The 16,563-nt window shown below is 44.9% G+C and overlaps 1 protein-coding gene across 1 annotated transcript in view; it reads left to right on the top strand.

Annotated features, from left to right (window-relative positions):
- LOC137367179 (dynein axonemal heavy chain 8-like) overlaps positions 1-16,563 on the top strand; it is a 2,062,041-nt gene that overhangs the window by 1,350,122 nt on the left and 695,356 nt on the right. Inside the window, exon 79 of the mRNA XM_068028615.1 lies at positions 8,890-9,032. Within this exon, the coding sequence (XP_067884716.1) occupies positions 8,890-9,032 (143 nt within the window). The remainder of the gene's footprint in view (positions 1-8,889; positions 9,033-16,563) is intronic.

Genomic DNA, 16,563 nt, shown 5'->3' with positions numbered 1-16,563 from the left:
TGATTAGAGTTCTTTCAGGAAGTAACAAGTAAGGTGGATAAAGGGCAACCTGTAGATGTGGTGTACTTGGTTTTCCAAAAGGCATTTGATCAGGTGCCGCATCAAGTTTACTACACAAAGTAAGAGCCATGGTGTAGGGGGTAACATATTAGCATGGATAGAGGATTGGTTAGTCTAAAGGAAGCAGAGAGTAGGGAAAAAGGGGCATTTTCGGGTTGGCAAGCTGTAACTAATGGAGTGCCACAGGGATCAGTGTTGGGGCCTCAACAATTTACAATCTATAGCAATGACTTGGATGAAGGGACAAAATGTATGGTTGCTAAATTTGCTGATGACACAAAGATAGGTAGGACAGTGAATAGTGAAGAGGACGTAAAGAGTCTGCAAAAGGATATAGATAGGTTAAGTGAGTGGGCAAAAATTTGGCAAATGGTGTATTGTTATGACTGAGGTGGGAGTAGTGCACTGTCTTTTCTCTTTCCTCTTCTCCACAGGTCACAACATATATTTAAATGTTTACCCAGTTACTGATACGGTCAATCATAGACTCTGGTCTTTATTCCAAAATAAAATACACCAACCAGGTTTCTTTAATAAACAAAAAAATTATCAGTTTATTATAAAACAAGTCATAACCAGTAAAGAAGCAAAGCATTAACACACAAGGTGAAATATGAAAGTTCCCTTTTTACCTTAGCCCCGCGCGCACACACATGCACGCACACACGCACACACACTGGAATAATAGAGATTTTCGTTTTAGAGCTCTTTTACAAAAAAAGGCAAATTCTTGAAGAAAAAAGAGATGATATCGAAAAATGTCGATTGTCCCTTTTTGTTTTGGCGTCCTAAATATTCATAGTTAGCTGTCACTGGGATCTTTCCAGAACAGTTCTTTTCAGGCAATGTTGACGATCAGTTTGGCAGGTTTTCTGGGCAAAATGCAGCATCAGGGGTTTCTGGCAGGCCTTTCAGGAGGAATGCAGCATCTATTTCTCTATTACTTACACCCTCTTCAAGGAGCTTCTCAAAGAGATGGAGAAGCTGGCAGGCTTTTCAAAGAGATGGAAAAGGCCAAGCTGGTTGACTGTCCTCTTGGCTGGTTTTAAAAACTCTTTTCAGAACACAGTCCAAAGTGAAACCAAAAACAATCTCAAGAGTCATGTCTCCTGACACCTATAAATCTTGATTTGTCACTTCTCTGTAACATCTTCTCCAAGTCAAAAAGCCCTTGCTGGGTATTTATCAGAAGACAGGTGACTTCCACTAAGGTTTGTTTACAAACCAAGTCCTTTCAGTATCCTTTCAATGACCCCAATGAAAAAAAAATCCATGGAATCCTTTCAGTTTTCCCAAATAAAGCAGTGTCTATAATTCTAAAATATATTGTTATGACTGAGGTGGGAGGAGCGCACTGTTTATTCTAATTCCACTTCTCCATGGGTCACAACATATATTTAAATTTTTTCCCATGTACCGATATAGTCAAGCAAGACTCTATTTTTATCCCAGAATAAAGCACATAAAACCAGGTTTCTTTAATAAAGAACAAAATTATCAGTTTATTATAAAACAAGTCTTAACCAGTATGAAGTAAAGCATAAACACACAGATTGAAATATTTAAGTTCCCTTTTTACCTTCGCCCCTCACACGCACACACACACATACACTGGTTAACCAGGAAAGCAAAGGGATTTTTGTTTTTAGAGCTCTATTACAGACAGAAAAATACTTGCTCATTCTTGAAAAAACAGCAGATGAGATGTGTTGTGTTCCAAAACTGGCATACAGTCTGGCCCCCGAGTACATACAGACGGGTCACTGGGATCATTGAGAATAGTTCTTTTCAGTCAGCATTGTGAATTAATTTAGCAGGCTTTTCTTCAAAGACTGGATACAAGATGATTTGACACAGTGGCCTTCTCAGGGTCTTTTAGAGAGGTGCTGGAAAGCTGAGCTGGGTTGTGGTCTTCTCTCCTTCCTTGGGAATTCCTTTCTCTCCTTGGAAGTTCTATTCCTTTTTATACAGTTCAATCCCAACTCAAAACAATTCAAAAGCAAAACTGACAACAGGAGGTCAACCTTTTGACCTCCTTCAATCTTGACCTGTCACTTCTTTAAAAACAATTTCTCCAGGTGTCCAAAGTTCTCTGTTGTTTATTGAGCTAGAATTCAAGTAGTTTCCTGGAAAGGCTTGTTGTTGCTGTAATTCAAGTGCTTTCCCAGAAAGGCTTGTTTTCCTCACAGGACCTCTCAGTGCCCCTTTTAAAAAACATTTCCGAGGACTGTTTTTCAAAGTCAGGTGGCCTTTACATGACCCATTTGGTAAAGCTAAACACGTGGCTGAACAGCTGGTGTAGAAGGGAGGGTTTCAGATATCTGGACCATTGGGATCTCTTCAGGGACAGATGGGACCTGTACAAGAAGGACGGGTTGCATCTAAACTGGAGGGGCACAAATATCCTGGCTGCGAGCTTTGCTAGCGTCACTCGGGAGTGTTTAAACTAGTGTGGCAGGGGGGTGGGAATCAGAGCAGTAGGACAGCAAGTGAAATAAATGAGGGGGAACTAGTAAATAAGGCCAGTAAGACTGAGAGGAAGAGCAGGCGGGGAGATGTTGCGGAGCACAGCGGGACTGGTGGTCTGAAGTCTATTTGTTTCAATGCGAGAAGTATAACAGGTAAGGCAGATGAACTTAGAGCTTGGATTAGTACTTGGAACTATGATGTTGTTGCTATTACAGAGACTTGGTTGAGGGAAGGACAGGATTGACAGCTAAATGTTCCAGGATTTAGCAGCTTCAGGCAGATAGAGGGGTTGTAAAAGGGGTGGGGGTGTTGCATTACTGGTGAAGGAGAATATCACAGCTGTACTGCGGGAGGACACCTCGGAGGGGTCATGCAGCGAGGCAATATGGGTGGAGCTCAGGAATAGGAAAGGTGCAGTCACGATGTTGGGGGTTTGCTACAGGCCTCACAACATCCAGCGGGTGGTAGAGGAGCAGATATGTAGACAGATTTTGGAAAGATGTAAAGGTAACAGGGTTGTAGTGGTGGGTGATTTTAACTTTCCCTATATTGACTGGGACTCACTTAGTGCTAGGGGCTTGGATGGGGCAGAATTTGTAAGCAGCATCCAGGAGGGCTTCTTGAAACAATATGTAGATAGTCCAACTAGGGATGGGGCCATACTGGACCTGGTATTGGGGAATGAGCCCGGCCAGGTGGTCGAAGTTTCAGCAGGGGAGCATTTTGGGAACAGTGACCATAATTCCATAAGTTTTAAGGTACTTGTGGATAAGGATAAGAGTAGTCCTCGGGTCAAGGTGCTAAATTAGGGGAAGGCTAATCATAACAATATTAGGCAGGAACTGAAGAATTTAGATTGGGGGCGGCTGTTTGAGGGTAAATCAACATCTGACATGTGGGAGTCTTTCAAACATCAGTTGATTAGAATCCAGGACCAGCATGTTCCTGTGAGGAAGAAGGATAAGTTTGGCATGTTTCGGGAACCTTGGATAACGCGGGATATTGTGAGCCTCGTCAAAAAGAAAAAGGAAGCATTCGTAAGGGCTGGAAGGCTAGGAACAGACGAATCCCTTGAGGAATATAAAGACAGTAGGAAGGAACTTAAACAAGGAATCAGGAGGGCTAAAAGGGGTCATGAAAAGTCATTGGCAAACAGGATTAAGGAAAATCCCAAGGCTTTTTACACATATATGAAGAGCAAGAGGGCAACTAGGGAAATGGTTGGCCCACTTAAGGACAGAGAAGGGAATCTATATGTGGAGCCAGAGGAAATGGGCGAGGTACTAAATGAGTACTTTGCATCAAGATTCACCAAAGAGAAGGACTTGGTGGATGATAAGCCTAGGGAAGGGAGTATAGATAGTCTCAGTCATGTCATTATCAAAAAGGAGGAGGTGTTGGGTGTCTTGCAAAGCATTAAGGTAGATAAGTCCCCAGGGCCTGATGGGATCTCCCCCAGAATTCTGAGGGAGGCAAGGGAAGAAATTGCTGGGGCCTTGACAGAAATCTTTGCATCCTCATTGGCTACAGGTGAGGTCCCAGAGGACTGGAGAATAGCCAATGTTGTTCCTTTGTTTAAGAAGGATAGCAAGGATAATCCAGGAAATTATAGGCCAGTGAGCCTTACGTCAGTGGTAGGGAAATTATTGTAGAGGATTCTTCGGGACAGGATTTACTCCCATTTGGAAACCAAAAAACTTATTAACGAGAGGCAGCATAATTTTGTGATGGGGAGGTCGTGTCTCACTAGTTTGATTGAGTTTTTTGAGGAAGTGACGAAGATGATTGATGAAGGAAGGGCAGTGGATGTTATCTATATGGACTTCAGTAAAGCTTTTGACAAGGTCCCTCATGGCAGACTGATACAAAAGGTGAAGTCACACGGGATCAGAGGTGAGCTGGCAAGATGGATACAGAACTGGCTCTGTCATGGAAGACAGAGGGTAGCAGTGGAAGGGTACTTTTCTGAATAGAGGGCTGTGACTAGTGGTGTTCCGCAGGGATCAGTGCTGGGACCTTTGCTGTTTGTGGTATATCTAAATGATTTGGAGGAAAATGTAGCTGGTTTGATTAGTAAGTTTGCGGACGACACAAAGGTTGGTGGAGTTGCGGATAGTGATGAGAATTGTCAGAGGATACAGCAGGATATAGATCGGTTGGAGACTTGGGCGGAGAAATGGCAGATGGAGTTTAATCTGGACAAATGTGAGGTCATGCATTTTGGAAGGTCTAATGCAGGTGGGAGGTATACAGTAAATGGCAAAACCCTTCGGAGTATTGACAGGCAGAGAGATCTGGGTGTACAGGTCCACAGGTCATTGAAAGTGACAACGCAGGTGGATAAGGTAGTCAAGAAGGCATATGGCATGCTTGCCTTCATCGGTTGGGGCATAGAGTATAAAAATTGGCAAGTCATGCTGCAGCTGTACAGAACTTTAGTTCGGCCACACTTAGAATATTGCGTGCAATTCTGGTTGCCACACTACCAGAAGGACGAGGAGGCTTTGGAGAGGGTACAGAAGAGGTTTACCAGGATGTTGCCTGGTCTGGAGGGCATTAGCTATGAGGAGAGGTTGGATAAACTCGGATTGTTTTCACTGGAGTGATGGAGGTGGAGGGGTGACATGATAGAGGTTTACAAAGTTATGAGCGGCATGGACAAAGTGGATAGTCAGAAGCTTTTTCCCAGGGTGGAAGAGTCAGTTACTAGGGGACATAGGTTTAAGGTGAGAGGGGCAAAGCTCAGAGGGATGTGCGAGGCAAGTTCTTTACACAGAGGGTGGTGAATGCCTGGAACTTGCTGCCGGGGGAGGTGGTGGAAGCAGGTGCGATAGTCACGTTTAAGGGGCATCTTGAAAAATACATGACTAGGATGGGAATAGAGAGATACGGTCCCCGGAAGTGCAGAAGGTTTTCGTTTCGGCAGGCATCAAGATCGGCACAGGCTTGGAGGGCCGAATGGCCTGTTCCTGTGCTGTACTGATCTTTGTTCTTTTTGTTCTTTGACCCCCTTTGAAAACCCCAAAGTTCAGCATCTCTTCAATCTTTCAAAAATGCATCCTCAAAAAATATATCTAACTAAATACAAACTCACTTTCATAACAATATGAGTCCTCAAAAAATACTTAACAAAAAATTATGGAAGCACTGTCATAATATTATAATGTGGGAAAATGTGAACTTGTCCAATTTGGCAGGAAGAATCGCAAAACAGTATACAATTTCAATGGAGAGAGAATGCAGAACTCTGTTGTTCCAGAGGGATCTGGATGGCTTGGTATGTGATTCACAAAAGGTTAGTATGCAGGTAAAGCAAGTGATTGGGAAGGCAAATGGAATGTTCTTGTTTATTGCAAAGTGAATGGAATAGATAAATAGGGAGGTTTTGCTATGGTTGTACAGGGCATTGGTCTGGTGTACTGTGTACAGTTTTGTTCTCCTGACTTCAAAAAGGAGATGATTGCATTGGAAGTAGTTCAGAGAAGGTTCATTCGACTGATTCCTGGGATGAAGGGGTTATCTTATGAGGAAAGGTTGTACAGGTTGGGCCTGTATCTATTGGAGTTTAGAAGAATGAGAGGTGATCTTATTGAAACATGCAAGATCCTGAAGAGACTTGACAGGCTGGATGCTGAAAGGATGTTTCATCTTGACAAATATATGAATAGGAAGGGAATAGAGGGATATGGGCCCCGGAAGTGCAGAAGGTGTTAGTTTCAGCAGGCATCAAGATCGGCGCAGGCTTGGAGGGCCGAATGGCCTGTTCCTGTGCTGTACTGTCCTTTGTTCTTTGTTCTTATAAGAGAGACTAGAACTAGGGGACACAGTTTAAAAATTAGGGTTCTCCCATTTAAGGCGAAGATGAGGAGAAATTCTTTTTCTCAGAGAGCAGTGGAGGCGAGGTCATTGAATATTTTTCAGGCTGAGTTGGATAGATTCTTGATTGACAAGTGAGTCAAAGGGTATCGAGGGTAGACAAGTGAGTAGAGTTGAGGCCACAATCAGATCAGACTTGAGAGGCCAACTGGCCTACTCCTGCTCCTAATTCATATGTTCATATGCTCTTATGATTGAGTGACCAGAGCTGCGCACATACTCTGGAAGCTGTTGCATTTGTCTCATTTTTGTTTCCTTCTTTCCATACTAATCCAGTATTCCACATTGAATTACATCTGCCATCTCGTAGCCCATATACCTAAAAGATGTAAGCCCTTCTGAATCTGGTTGCATTATTGCTCATAATTAGCCCAGCCTCTTTATTGCATTGCCACATTCCAGGCTGAAATTTATGGTCCCACCACGGAAATTGGCGGCTGGCAAAAATAATGGTGGCCCACCTGCACGGGCCGGACGTTGTGGACCCGCCACACTATTCAGCGCAGCGGCTCATTTAAAAAGCCGGGGTGGACCGCCTCCGCCCCTGCCCCCGCCCCCGCCCCCTGATGACATGGGCTGACGTCATTTTTAAAGGGCTTTGAACCCTGCCATTCTGTTTAAATATTTAAAGAGATATTGATTTTTTAAAAATTAAATATGTTTATCCAGCCTCTCCCCACCCACCACTCCCCCACCCTGCACAGAGAAACTTACCTGCTCCCCCCTCTCACAGAATCACAGAATTGTTACAGTGCAGAAGGAGGCCATTCGGCCCATCATGTCTGCATCAGCTCTGAAAGAGCAACTCCCTCAGTCCCATTCCCCTGCCTTCTCCCCATAACCCTGCACATTCTTCCCTTTCATATAACTGTCCAATTCCTTTTTGAATACTTCAATTGAACCTGCCTCCACCACATTCTCAGGCAATGCATTCCAGACCTTAACCACTCGCTGCCTGAAAAGGTTTTTCCTCATGTCATTTTTGCTTCTCTTACCAAATACTTTAAATCTGTGCCCTCTCGTTCTCGATCCTTTCACGAGTGGGACCAATGTCTCTCTATCTACTCTGTCCAGACCCCTCATGATTTTGAATACTTCTATCAAATCACCTCTTAGCCTTCTCTTCTCTGTACTGTGTGCAGTTCTGGTCGCCACACTACAGGAAAGATATGATTAAGCTAGAGAGGGTGCAGTAAAGATTCACAAGGATGTTGCCTGGTTTGGAGGGCTTGAGCTATAAAGAGAGATTGGATAGGCTGGGTCCGTTTTCCCTGGAGTGAAGAAGGCTGAGAGGGGATATGATTGAGGTATATAAAGTTATGAGAGGCATAGATAGGGTAGATAGCCAGAGTCTGTTTCCCATGGTAGGGGTGACTAAAACTAGAGGGCATAGATTTAAGGTGAGAGGGAGGAGGTTTAAAGGGGATCAAAGGGGTAAATTTTTCACACAAAGAATAGTGGGTATCTGGAATGAGCTGCCTGAGGAGATGGTGGAGGCAGGAACAGTAGTGACATTTAAGAGGCATCTGGACAAGTACTTGAATGAGCAAGGCATAGAGGGATATGGAATTAATGCAGGCAGGTGGGATTAGTATAGATACGCATTATGGTCGGCATGGACCCGGAGGGCCGAAGGGCCTGTTTCTATGCTGTACGACTCTATGACTCTAAGGAAAACAGTCCTAACTTCTCCAATCTATCTTCATAAGTGAAATTCCTCATCCCTGGAACCATTGTCGTGAATCTCTTCTGTACTCTCTCCAATGCCCTCACGTCTTTCCTCAAGTGCGGTGCCCAGAATTGGATGCAATACTCCAGCTGAAACCAAACTAGTGTCGTATACAAGTTCAACGTAACTTCCTTCCTCTTGCACTCTCTGCCCTTATTAATAAAGCCCAGGATACTGTATGCTTTATTAACTGCTCTCTCAACCTATCCTGCCAGCTTCAATGACTCCCCGCCAGTATTATGCCTCAGTTCCCCGTTCGGGGATCCGAAGGCACAGGAGTGCCTTCCACCAGCACAAATACTGGACAGGGACATACGGTGGGAACGTGAAGGTAGTTAATTCAGTGATTTAAATTTATTTACATATGTTAATGGCGGCCCCATCACTGCCAGCAATATTGGGCCGGGCTCTCACGAGATTGGGGTGCATGGCAGCCATCTCCCGGAGGCATTTTCCGGCCTCCCCCACCATGGCCCCCAACATCGGGGGGGGCGGGGGGGTCTGTAAAATTCTGCCCTCCATATCTATTGTATTGTTTGAGAACTGAAACTTTAAAACAAATGCTCACCATTGTTCCAGACAAATTTAAAGCTTGAATGAGGCTCATTTTCTTTTTTCAAAGAAGTAAATCTAAGAATGCTTTTACGTATATTTTGATGGCAGTCATCCAATAGCTGGAAATAATTCAACATTTGGACCGAACTGCAGCTTAGCTTCTTTGTTTGAACAGTTTTCTGCTTTGTTTGCTTTGTCAGGTGAATGGGAGCACTGGAGAATTTGGGTTCAGGAATATGTCTATCCAACTGATAGTGAGCCAGACTATAATTCAATCCTGGTACAAAATGTTGACAATGTTAGGACTAACTTTCTTGTGGATATCATAGCTAAACAACATAAGGTAAGTGCATAATAGAAGAGCTTTGTTGTTATGTCTGAACCCCATAGCTAAACTAAATAAGGTAAGTACATAATAAAAGACCTTTGTTGTGATATCTGTTACATGTAGTATTACATGGCCTAGAATCTAACCTTTTCTGGAAATGGGAGCTCAGGATGCACACATTGGTTAGTGTCGTCTAAACGTTGATTATCATCACACAGGTGCCAGCCAGTGCTATCTGTGGTACTCATTGTCTGCATGCCTTTCAGGGGGTTTGGATATTGATTCGGGGAGGTGCACTCTAGCAGCAGAAGGTAGGAAACAATGCTGAACTATCAAATGGAAGCAGCAACACTGAAAGGACACTGAGGGTATTTGATGCTGCCTTGGAGACCTTAGTCCAGGCAGTGGACAGAAGGAGGGGCATCATTTCTCCAGGGGGACATCAACTCAGGAGGCAGTGGAAGAGGCCACAGAGCATATCAATACCAGCAGATTAGCCCCCCTAATATGGTTGCAATGCCAGAAAAAGTTCAATGACATCAATAGAGTCGAATAGATAGGAACACCGCTCTTTTACTCTCTGCTCACATCTTCACCACCTGTAGGCTCACTACTCTCAATGCTCCCCCTCCCTGCTTCCCATCATTATCCTACAAATACTAATACCACTTAAGGAAGGACATCCGCTATCCTAATCTGGTCTGGCCTGCACGTGACTCCAGAACCATAGCAATGTGGTTCACACTTAACTGCCCACTGAAATGGATCAGCAAGCCATTCAGTTATATCAAATTGTTACAGTGAATTTTGATCAGAATAAAACCAGATGGACCACCTAGCATTGACTGAGGCACCGGTCAAGACAAAGGTACAAGCAGTCAACCCTACAAAGTCTTCCTCATTAACATCTGGGGACTTGTGTAAAATTGGGAGAGCTGTCCCACACACTAATCTGGCATAATCATACTCACCAAATTGTACATTTTATCCAACATCCCAGACTCCTCCGTCACCATCCCTTGGTATGTCCTTCATCACCGGCAGGATAGCTCCACCAGAGATGGTGTCACATTGGTGTACAGTTGGAACAGATTGGCCTGGAGAGTGCTAACCATTGAGTCTGGACCCCATGAAGTTTCATGGCATCAGGCCAAACATTGGTAAGGAAACCTCCTGCTGATTATCACCTACTGCCCTCCCTCAACTGATGAATCAGTACTCTTCCATGTTGGATAACACTTGGAAGAAGCACTGAGGGTAACAAGGGCACAGAATGTACTCGAAGTGGGGAAGTTCAAGGTACCAAGAATGACTCTGTAGCACCACTACTGGCCAAGTCCTGAAGGACATATTTGCCAGACTGGACCTGCAGCAGATGGTGAGAAAACCAACAAGAAGGAAAATCCTACTTGACCTCGCCCTCACAAATCTACCACTGCTCAGTCCTTGTGGAGACGACGTCCCGTCTTCACACTGAGGATTTCCTCCAAAATATTGTGTGGCACGAACACTGTGCTAAATGGGATAGATTCCGATGAGATCTGGCAGCTCAAAACTGGGCATCCAAAAGGTGCTGTCGGCCATCAGCAGCAGCAGAATTCAATCACAGATTGTAATCTGATGGCCCAGCATATCCCTCACTCAACCATTGCCATCAAGCCAGGGGATAAATGCTGGTTCAATAGTATAGCAGGACAGCATACCTAAAAATGAATTGCCAATCTGGTAAAGTGACAGCACAGGACTACATGTATGCTAAACAATGGATGCAGCATGCGACAGACAAAGCAATGCTCTCCCACAAATAATGGATCAGATCAAAACTTTACAGTCCTGCCATATCCAGTCATAAATGATGGTAGACAACTAAACAACTAACTAGAGGAGGAGGTTCCACAAACATCCCCATCCTCAGAGAAAAGGGAAGCCCAGCACATCAGTGCAAAAGACAAGGCTGAACCATTTGCAGCCATCTTCAGATGTGCTGAGTAGCTGATCCATCTCAGCCTCCTCCTGAGGTCTCCAGCAACACAGATGCCAATCTTAAACCAATTCAATTCACTCCATGTCATATCAAAAAATGGCTGAAGGCACTGGATACTGGTCAACTACGATCCCATCAGTCAACTCTCAATCATCAGCAAAGTGATGGAAGATATTGTCGACAGTGTTGTCAAGTGATACTTACTCACCAATAACCTGTTCTCTGATGCTCAGTTTGTGTTCCACCAGGAACACTCAGCTTTAGACATTATTACAGCCTTGGTCCAAATATGGACAAAAGAGCTGAATTCTAGAGGTCAGGTAAAAGTGACTTCCCTTGACATCAAGGAGCATTTGGCCGAGCGTGGCATCAAGGAGGACTAGTAAAATTGAAGTCAATGGGAATCATGGGGAAAAGTCTGCACTGGTTGGAGTCATACCGAGCACAAAGGAAAAAGGTTGTGATTTTGAAGCCAATTATGTCAGCCGCAGGATATGGCTGCAGGAGTTCCTCTGGGTAGTGTCCTAGGCCATAACTGCTTTATCAATGACCTTCCCTTCATCACAAGGTCAGAAGCAGGGACGTTCACTGATGATTGCACAGTGTTCAGTACCATTCGCAATTCCTCAGGTACCGAAGCAGTCCGTGACCATATGCAGCAAGACCAGGATAACATTCAGGCTTGGGCTGATAAGTGGCAAGTAACATTAGAGCCATGCAAGTGCTGGCAATAACCATCCTCAACAAGAGAGAATCTAACCATCTCCCCTTGACATTCAATGGGACTGCCATCGCTGAATCCCCCACCATCAATATCCTGTGGTTTACCATTGACCAGAAACTTAATTGGACCAGCAATATACATACTGTGGCTGCAAGAGCAGGTCAGAGGCTAAATATTCTGCAGTGAGTGACTCACCTCCTGACTCCCCAAAGCCTACAAGGCACAAGTCAAGAGTGTGATAGAATACCCTCCACTGACATGGATGAGTGTAGCTTCAACAACACTCATGAAGCTTTAAAACATCCAGGACAAAGCAGCCCAACTGATCGTCACCCGATCCACCACCTTAAACACAGGAACATAGGAAATAGGAGCAGGAGTAGGCCATTCAGCCCCTGAGCCTGCTCCACCGTTCAACTAGATCATGGATGACCTTCTACCTCAATGTCATTCTCCCACACTATTCCCATATCCCTTGATATTTTTAATATCTGGAAATCTATCAATCTCTGTCTTGAAAATACTCAATGACTGAGCCTCCACAGCTCTCTGGGGTAGCGAATGCCAAAGATTCACCACCCTCTGAGTGAAGAAATTCCTCCTTATCAGTCTTATATGACTGTGTCCCCTGGTTTGAGACTGCCACCCATCCCCCCACCGCCCCACCAGCCAGAGGAAACATCCATCCTGCGTCGACCCTGTTGAGCACTGTAAGAATTTTGCATGCTTCAATGAGATCACCTCTCATTATTCTAAACTCTAGAGTATACAGGCCCAGTCTTCTCAATCTCTCCTCACAGGATAATCCCACTATCCCAGAGATCAGCCTGCTGAACCTTCATTGCACTCCCTCTATGGCAAGTATATTCTTCCTTTGGTAAGTAGGTTACAACTGTACACAATACTCAAGGCTGTATACAATTGCATCAAGAGTTCTTTAGTCCTGTACTCAAATCCTCTTGCAATAAAGGCCAACAGACCATTTATGTTCCTAATTGTTTGCTGCCCCTGCATGTTAGCGTTCAGTGACTTATGAAAAAGGGCACCCAAGCCCCTTTGGACATTGTAATATTCGGATAACTATTAAGGGTTAGTACAGAATATGTAAGAGTCTGAGGGTGAAAGTAACAGGAGTTTATTTACACACTTCTCTGGCTGGGCAGTTTTCCCTCTTGTGCCCCATTCGGCCACACCTACTGCAATTGTTTGCTGCTACCTCTAGATGCTCTTCCTGCCTTTCTTGTCTTTGACCGCGATTTTTCCTTTTTGTTTTCTTAACAAATTCAATGGAGACTGCTAATCTCAAGATCAGACTCTTCTATTCCCTTGAACAATTAGTCGGTTAAACTTTCAAAACCTCTGCTTACCTGTTCAACTGAATTGCTTTCGTTAGTGTGAGCTCATCCCTTGACTGCCGATGATCCGAAAGCATGTTGTCCTGCCAGGCCCCAGCAGCCGAGAATGAGGCACATTAGTTTTGTCATGAACATTGATTTTAAACTGTTACTGGAGTGGTACACATTGGTACCAAAGACATAGGTAGGAAGAGTGATGAGGTCTTGCAGGGGGAGTTAGGTAGAAAGTTAAAAAACAGGACCTGTAGGGTTGCAATCTCGGGATTACTCCCTGTGCCACATGCCAGTGAGGCTAGAAATGGGAAGATAGTGCAGCTAAACACGTGTCTGAACAGCTGGTGTAGAAGGGAGGGTTTCAGATATCTGGACCATTGGGATCTCTTCAGGGACAGATGGGACCTGTACAAGAAGGACGGGTTGCATCTAAACTGAAGGGGCACAAATATCCTGGCTGCGAGGTTTGCTAGCGTCACTCGGGAGGGTTTAAACTTGTGTGGCGGAGGGGTGGGAACCAGAGCAGTAGAACAGCAAGTGAAATAAATGAAGGGAAACTAGTAAATAAAGCCAGTAAGACGAAGAGGAAGAGCAGGCAGGGAGATGTTGCAGAGAACAGCGGGACTGGTGGTCTGAAGTGCATTTGTTTCAATGCAAGAAGTATAACAGGTAAGGCAGATGAACTTAGAGCTTGGATTAGTACTTGGAACTATGATGTTATTGCTATTACAGAGACTTGGTTGGGGGAAGGACAGGATTGGCAGCCTAATGTTCCAGGATTTAGAAGCTTCAGGAGGGATAGAGGGGGATGTAAAAGGGGTGGGGGAGTTGCATTACTGGTTAAGGAGAATATCACAGCTGTACTGCGGGAGGATACCTCGGAGGGGTCATGCAGCGAGGCAATATGGGTGGAGCTCAGGAATAGGAAGGGTGCAGTCACGATGTTGGGGGTTTGCTACAGGCCTCCCAACAGCCAGCGGGAGGTAGAGAAGCAGATATGTCGACAGATTTTGGAAAGATGTAAAGGTAACAGGGTTGTAGTGGTGGGTGATTTTAACTTCCCCGATATTGACTGGGACTCACTTAGTGCTAGGGGCTTCGGTGGGGCAGAATTTGTAAGTAGCATCCAGGAGGGCTTCTTGAAACAATACGTAGATAGTCCAACTAGGGATGGGGCCGTACTGGACCTGGTATTGGGGAATGAGCCCGGCCAGGTGGTCGAGCTTTCAGTCGGGGAGCATTTCGGGAACAGTGACCATAATTCCATAAGTTTTAAGGTACTTGTGGATAAGGATAAGAGTAGTCCTCGGGTCAAGGTGCTAAATTGGGGGAAGGCTAATTATAACAATATTAGGCAGGAACTGAAGAATTTAGATTGGGGGCGGTTGTCTGAGGGTAAATCAACATCTGACGTGGGAGTCTTTCAAACGTCAGTTGATTAGAATCCAGGACTAGCATGTTCCTGTGAGGAAGAATGATAAGTTTGGCATGTTTCGGGAACCTTGGATAACGCGGGATATTGTGAGCCTAGTCAAAAAGAAAAAGGAAGCATTCGTAAGGGCTGGAAGGCTTGGAACAGATGAATCCCTTGAGGAATATAAAGACAGTAGGAAGGCACTTAAGCAAGGAGTCAGGAGGGCTAAAAGGGGTCATGAAAAGTCATTGGCAAACAGGATTAAGGAAAATCCCAAGGCTTTTTATACGTATATAAAGAGCAAGAGGGGAACCAGCGAAAGGGTTGGCCCACTCAAGGACAGAGAAGGGAATCTATGTGTGGAGCCAGAGGAAATGGGCGAGGTACTAAATGAGTACTTTGCATCAGTATTCACCAAGGAGAAGGACTTGGTGGATTATGAGCCTCGGGAAGGGAGTGTAGATAGTCTCAGTCATCTCATTAACAAAAAGGAGGAGGTGTTGGGTGTCTTGCAAAGCATTAAGGTAGATAAGTCCCCAGGGCCTGATGGGATCTACCCCAGAATACTGAGGGAGGCAAGGGAAGAAATTGCTGGGGCCTTGACAGAAATCTTTGCATCCTCATTGGCTGCAGGTGAGGTCCCAGAGGACTGGAGAATAGCCAATGTTGTTCCTTTGTTTAAGAAGGGTAGCAAGGATAATCCAGGAAATTATAGGCCAGTGAGCCTTATGTCAGCGGTAGGGAAATTATTAGAGAGGATTCTTCGGGACAGATTTACTCCCATTTAGAAACTAATGAACTTATTAGCGAGAGGCAGCATGGTTTTGTGAAGGGGAGGTCGTGTCTCACTAATTTGATGGAGTTTTTTGAGGAAGTGACGACGATGATTGATGAAGGAAGGGCAGTGGATGTTATCTATATGGACTTCAGTAAAGCTTTTGACAAGGTCCCTCATGGCAGACTGATACAAAAGGTGAAGTCACACGGGATCAGAGGTGAGCTGGCAAGATGGATACAGAACTGGCTCGGTCATAGAAGACAGAGGGTAGCAGTGGAACGGTACTTTTCTGAATGGAGGGATGTGACTAGTGGTGTTCCGCAGGGATCAGTGCTGGGACCTTTGCTCTTTGTAGTATATATAAATGACTTGGAGGAAAATGTAGCTGGTCTGATTAGTAAGTTTGCGGACGACACAAAGGTTGGTGGAGTTGTGGACAGTGATGAGGATTGTCAAAGGATACAACAGGATATAGATCGGTTGGAGACTTGGGCGGAGAAATGGCAGAAGGAGTTTAATTCGGACAAATGTGAGGTAATGCATTTTGGAAGGTCTAATGCAGGTGGGAAGTATACAGTAAATGGCAGAACCCTTAGGAGTATTGACAGGCAGAGAGATCTGGGCGTACAGGTCCACAGGTCACTGAAAGTGGCAACGCAGGTGGATAAGGTAGTCAAGAAGGCATACGGCATGCTTGCCTTCATCAGTTGGGGCATAGAGTATAAAAATAGGCAAGTCATGCTGCAGCTGTACAGAACTTTAGTTAGGCCACACTTAGAATATTGCATGCAATTCTGGTCGCCACACTACCAGAAGGATGTGGAGGCTTTGGAGAGGGTACAGAAGAGGTTTACCAGGATATTGCCTGGTCTGGAGGGCATTAGCTATGAGGAGAGGTTGGATAAACTCGGATTGTTTTCACTGGAACGACGGAGGTGGAGGGGCGACATGATAGAGGTTTACAAAGTTATGAGCGGCATGGACAGAGTGGATAGTCAGAAGTTTTTTCCCAGGATGGAAGAGTCAGTTACTAGATTTAAGGTGAGAGGGGCAAAGTTTAGAGGGGATGTGCAAGGAAAGTTCTTTACACAGAGGGTGGTGAGTGCCTGGAACTTGTTGCAGGGGGAGGTGGTGGAAGTAGGTCCCATAGAGACGTTTAAGAGGCATCTTGACAAGTACATGAATAGGATGGGAATAGAGGCATGCGGACCCCGGAAGTACAGAAGGTTTTAGTTTAGGCAGTCATCAAGATCTGCACAGGCTTGGAGGGCCGAATGGCCTGTTCCTGTGCTGTACT

The sequence above is a fragment of the Heterodontus francisci genome, chromosome 3, assembly GCF_036365525.1.
Source record: "Heterodontus francisci isolate sHetFra1 chromosome 3, sHetFra1.hap1, whole genome shotgun sequence".
NCBI classification, from domain to species: Eukaryota; Metazoa; Chordata; class Chondrichthyes; order Heterodontiformes; family Heterodontidae; genus Heterodontus; species Heterodontus francisci.
The sequence above is the reverse complement of the archived record's forward strand: the minus strand, read 5'-3'. Positions and strand labels throughout refer to the sequence as shown.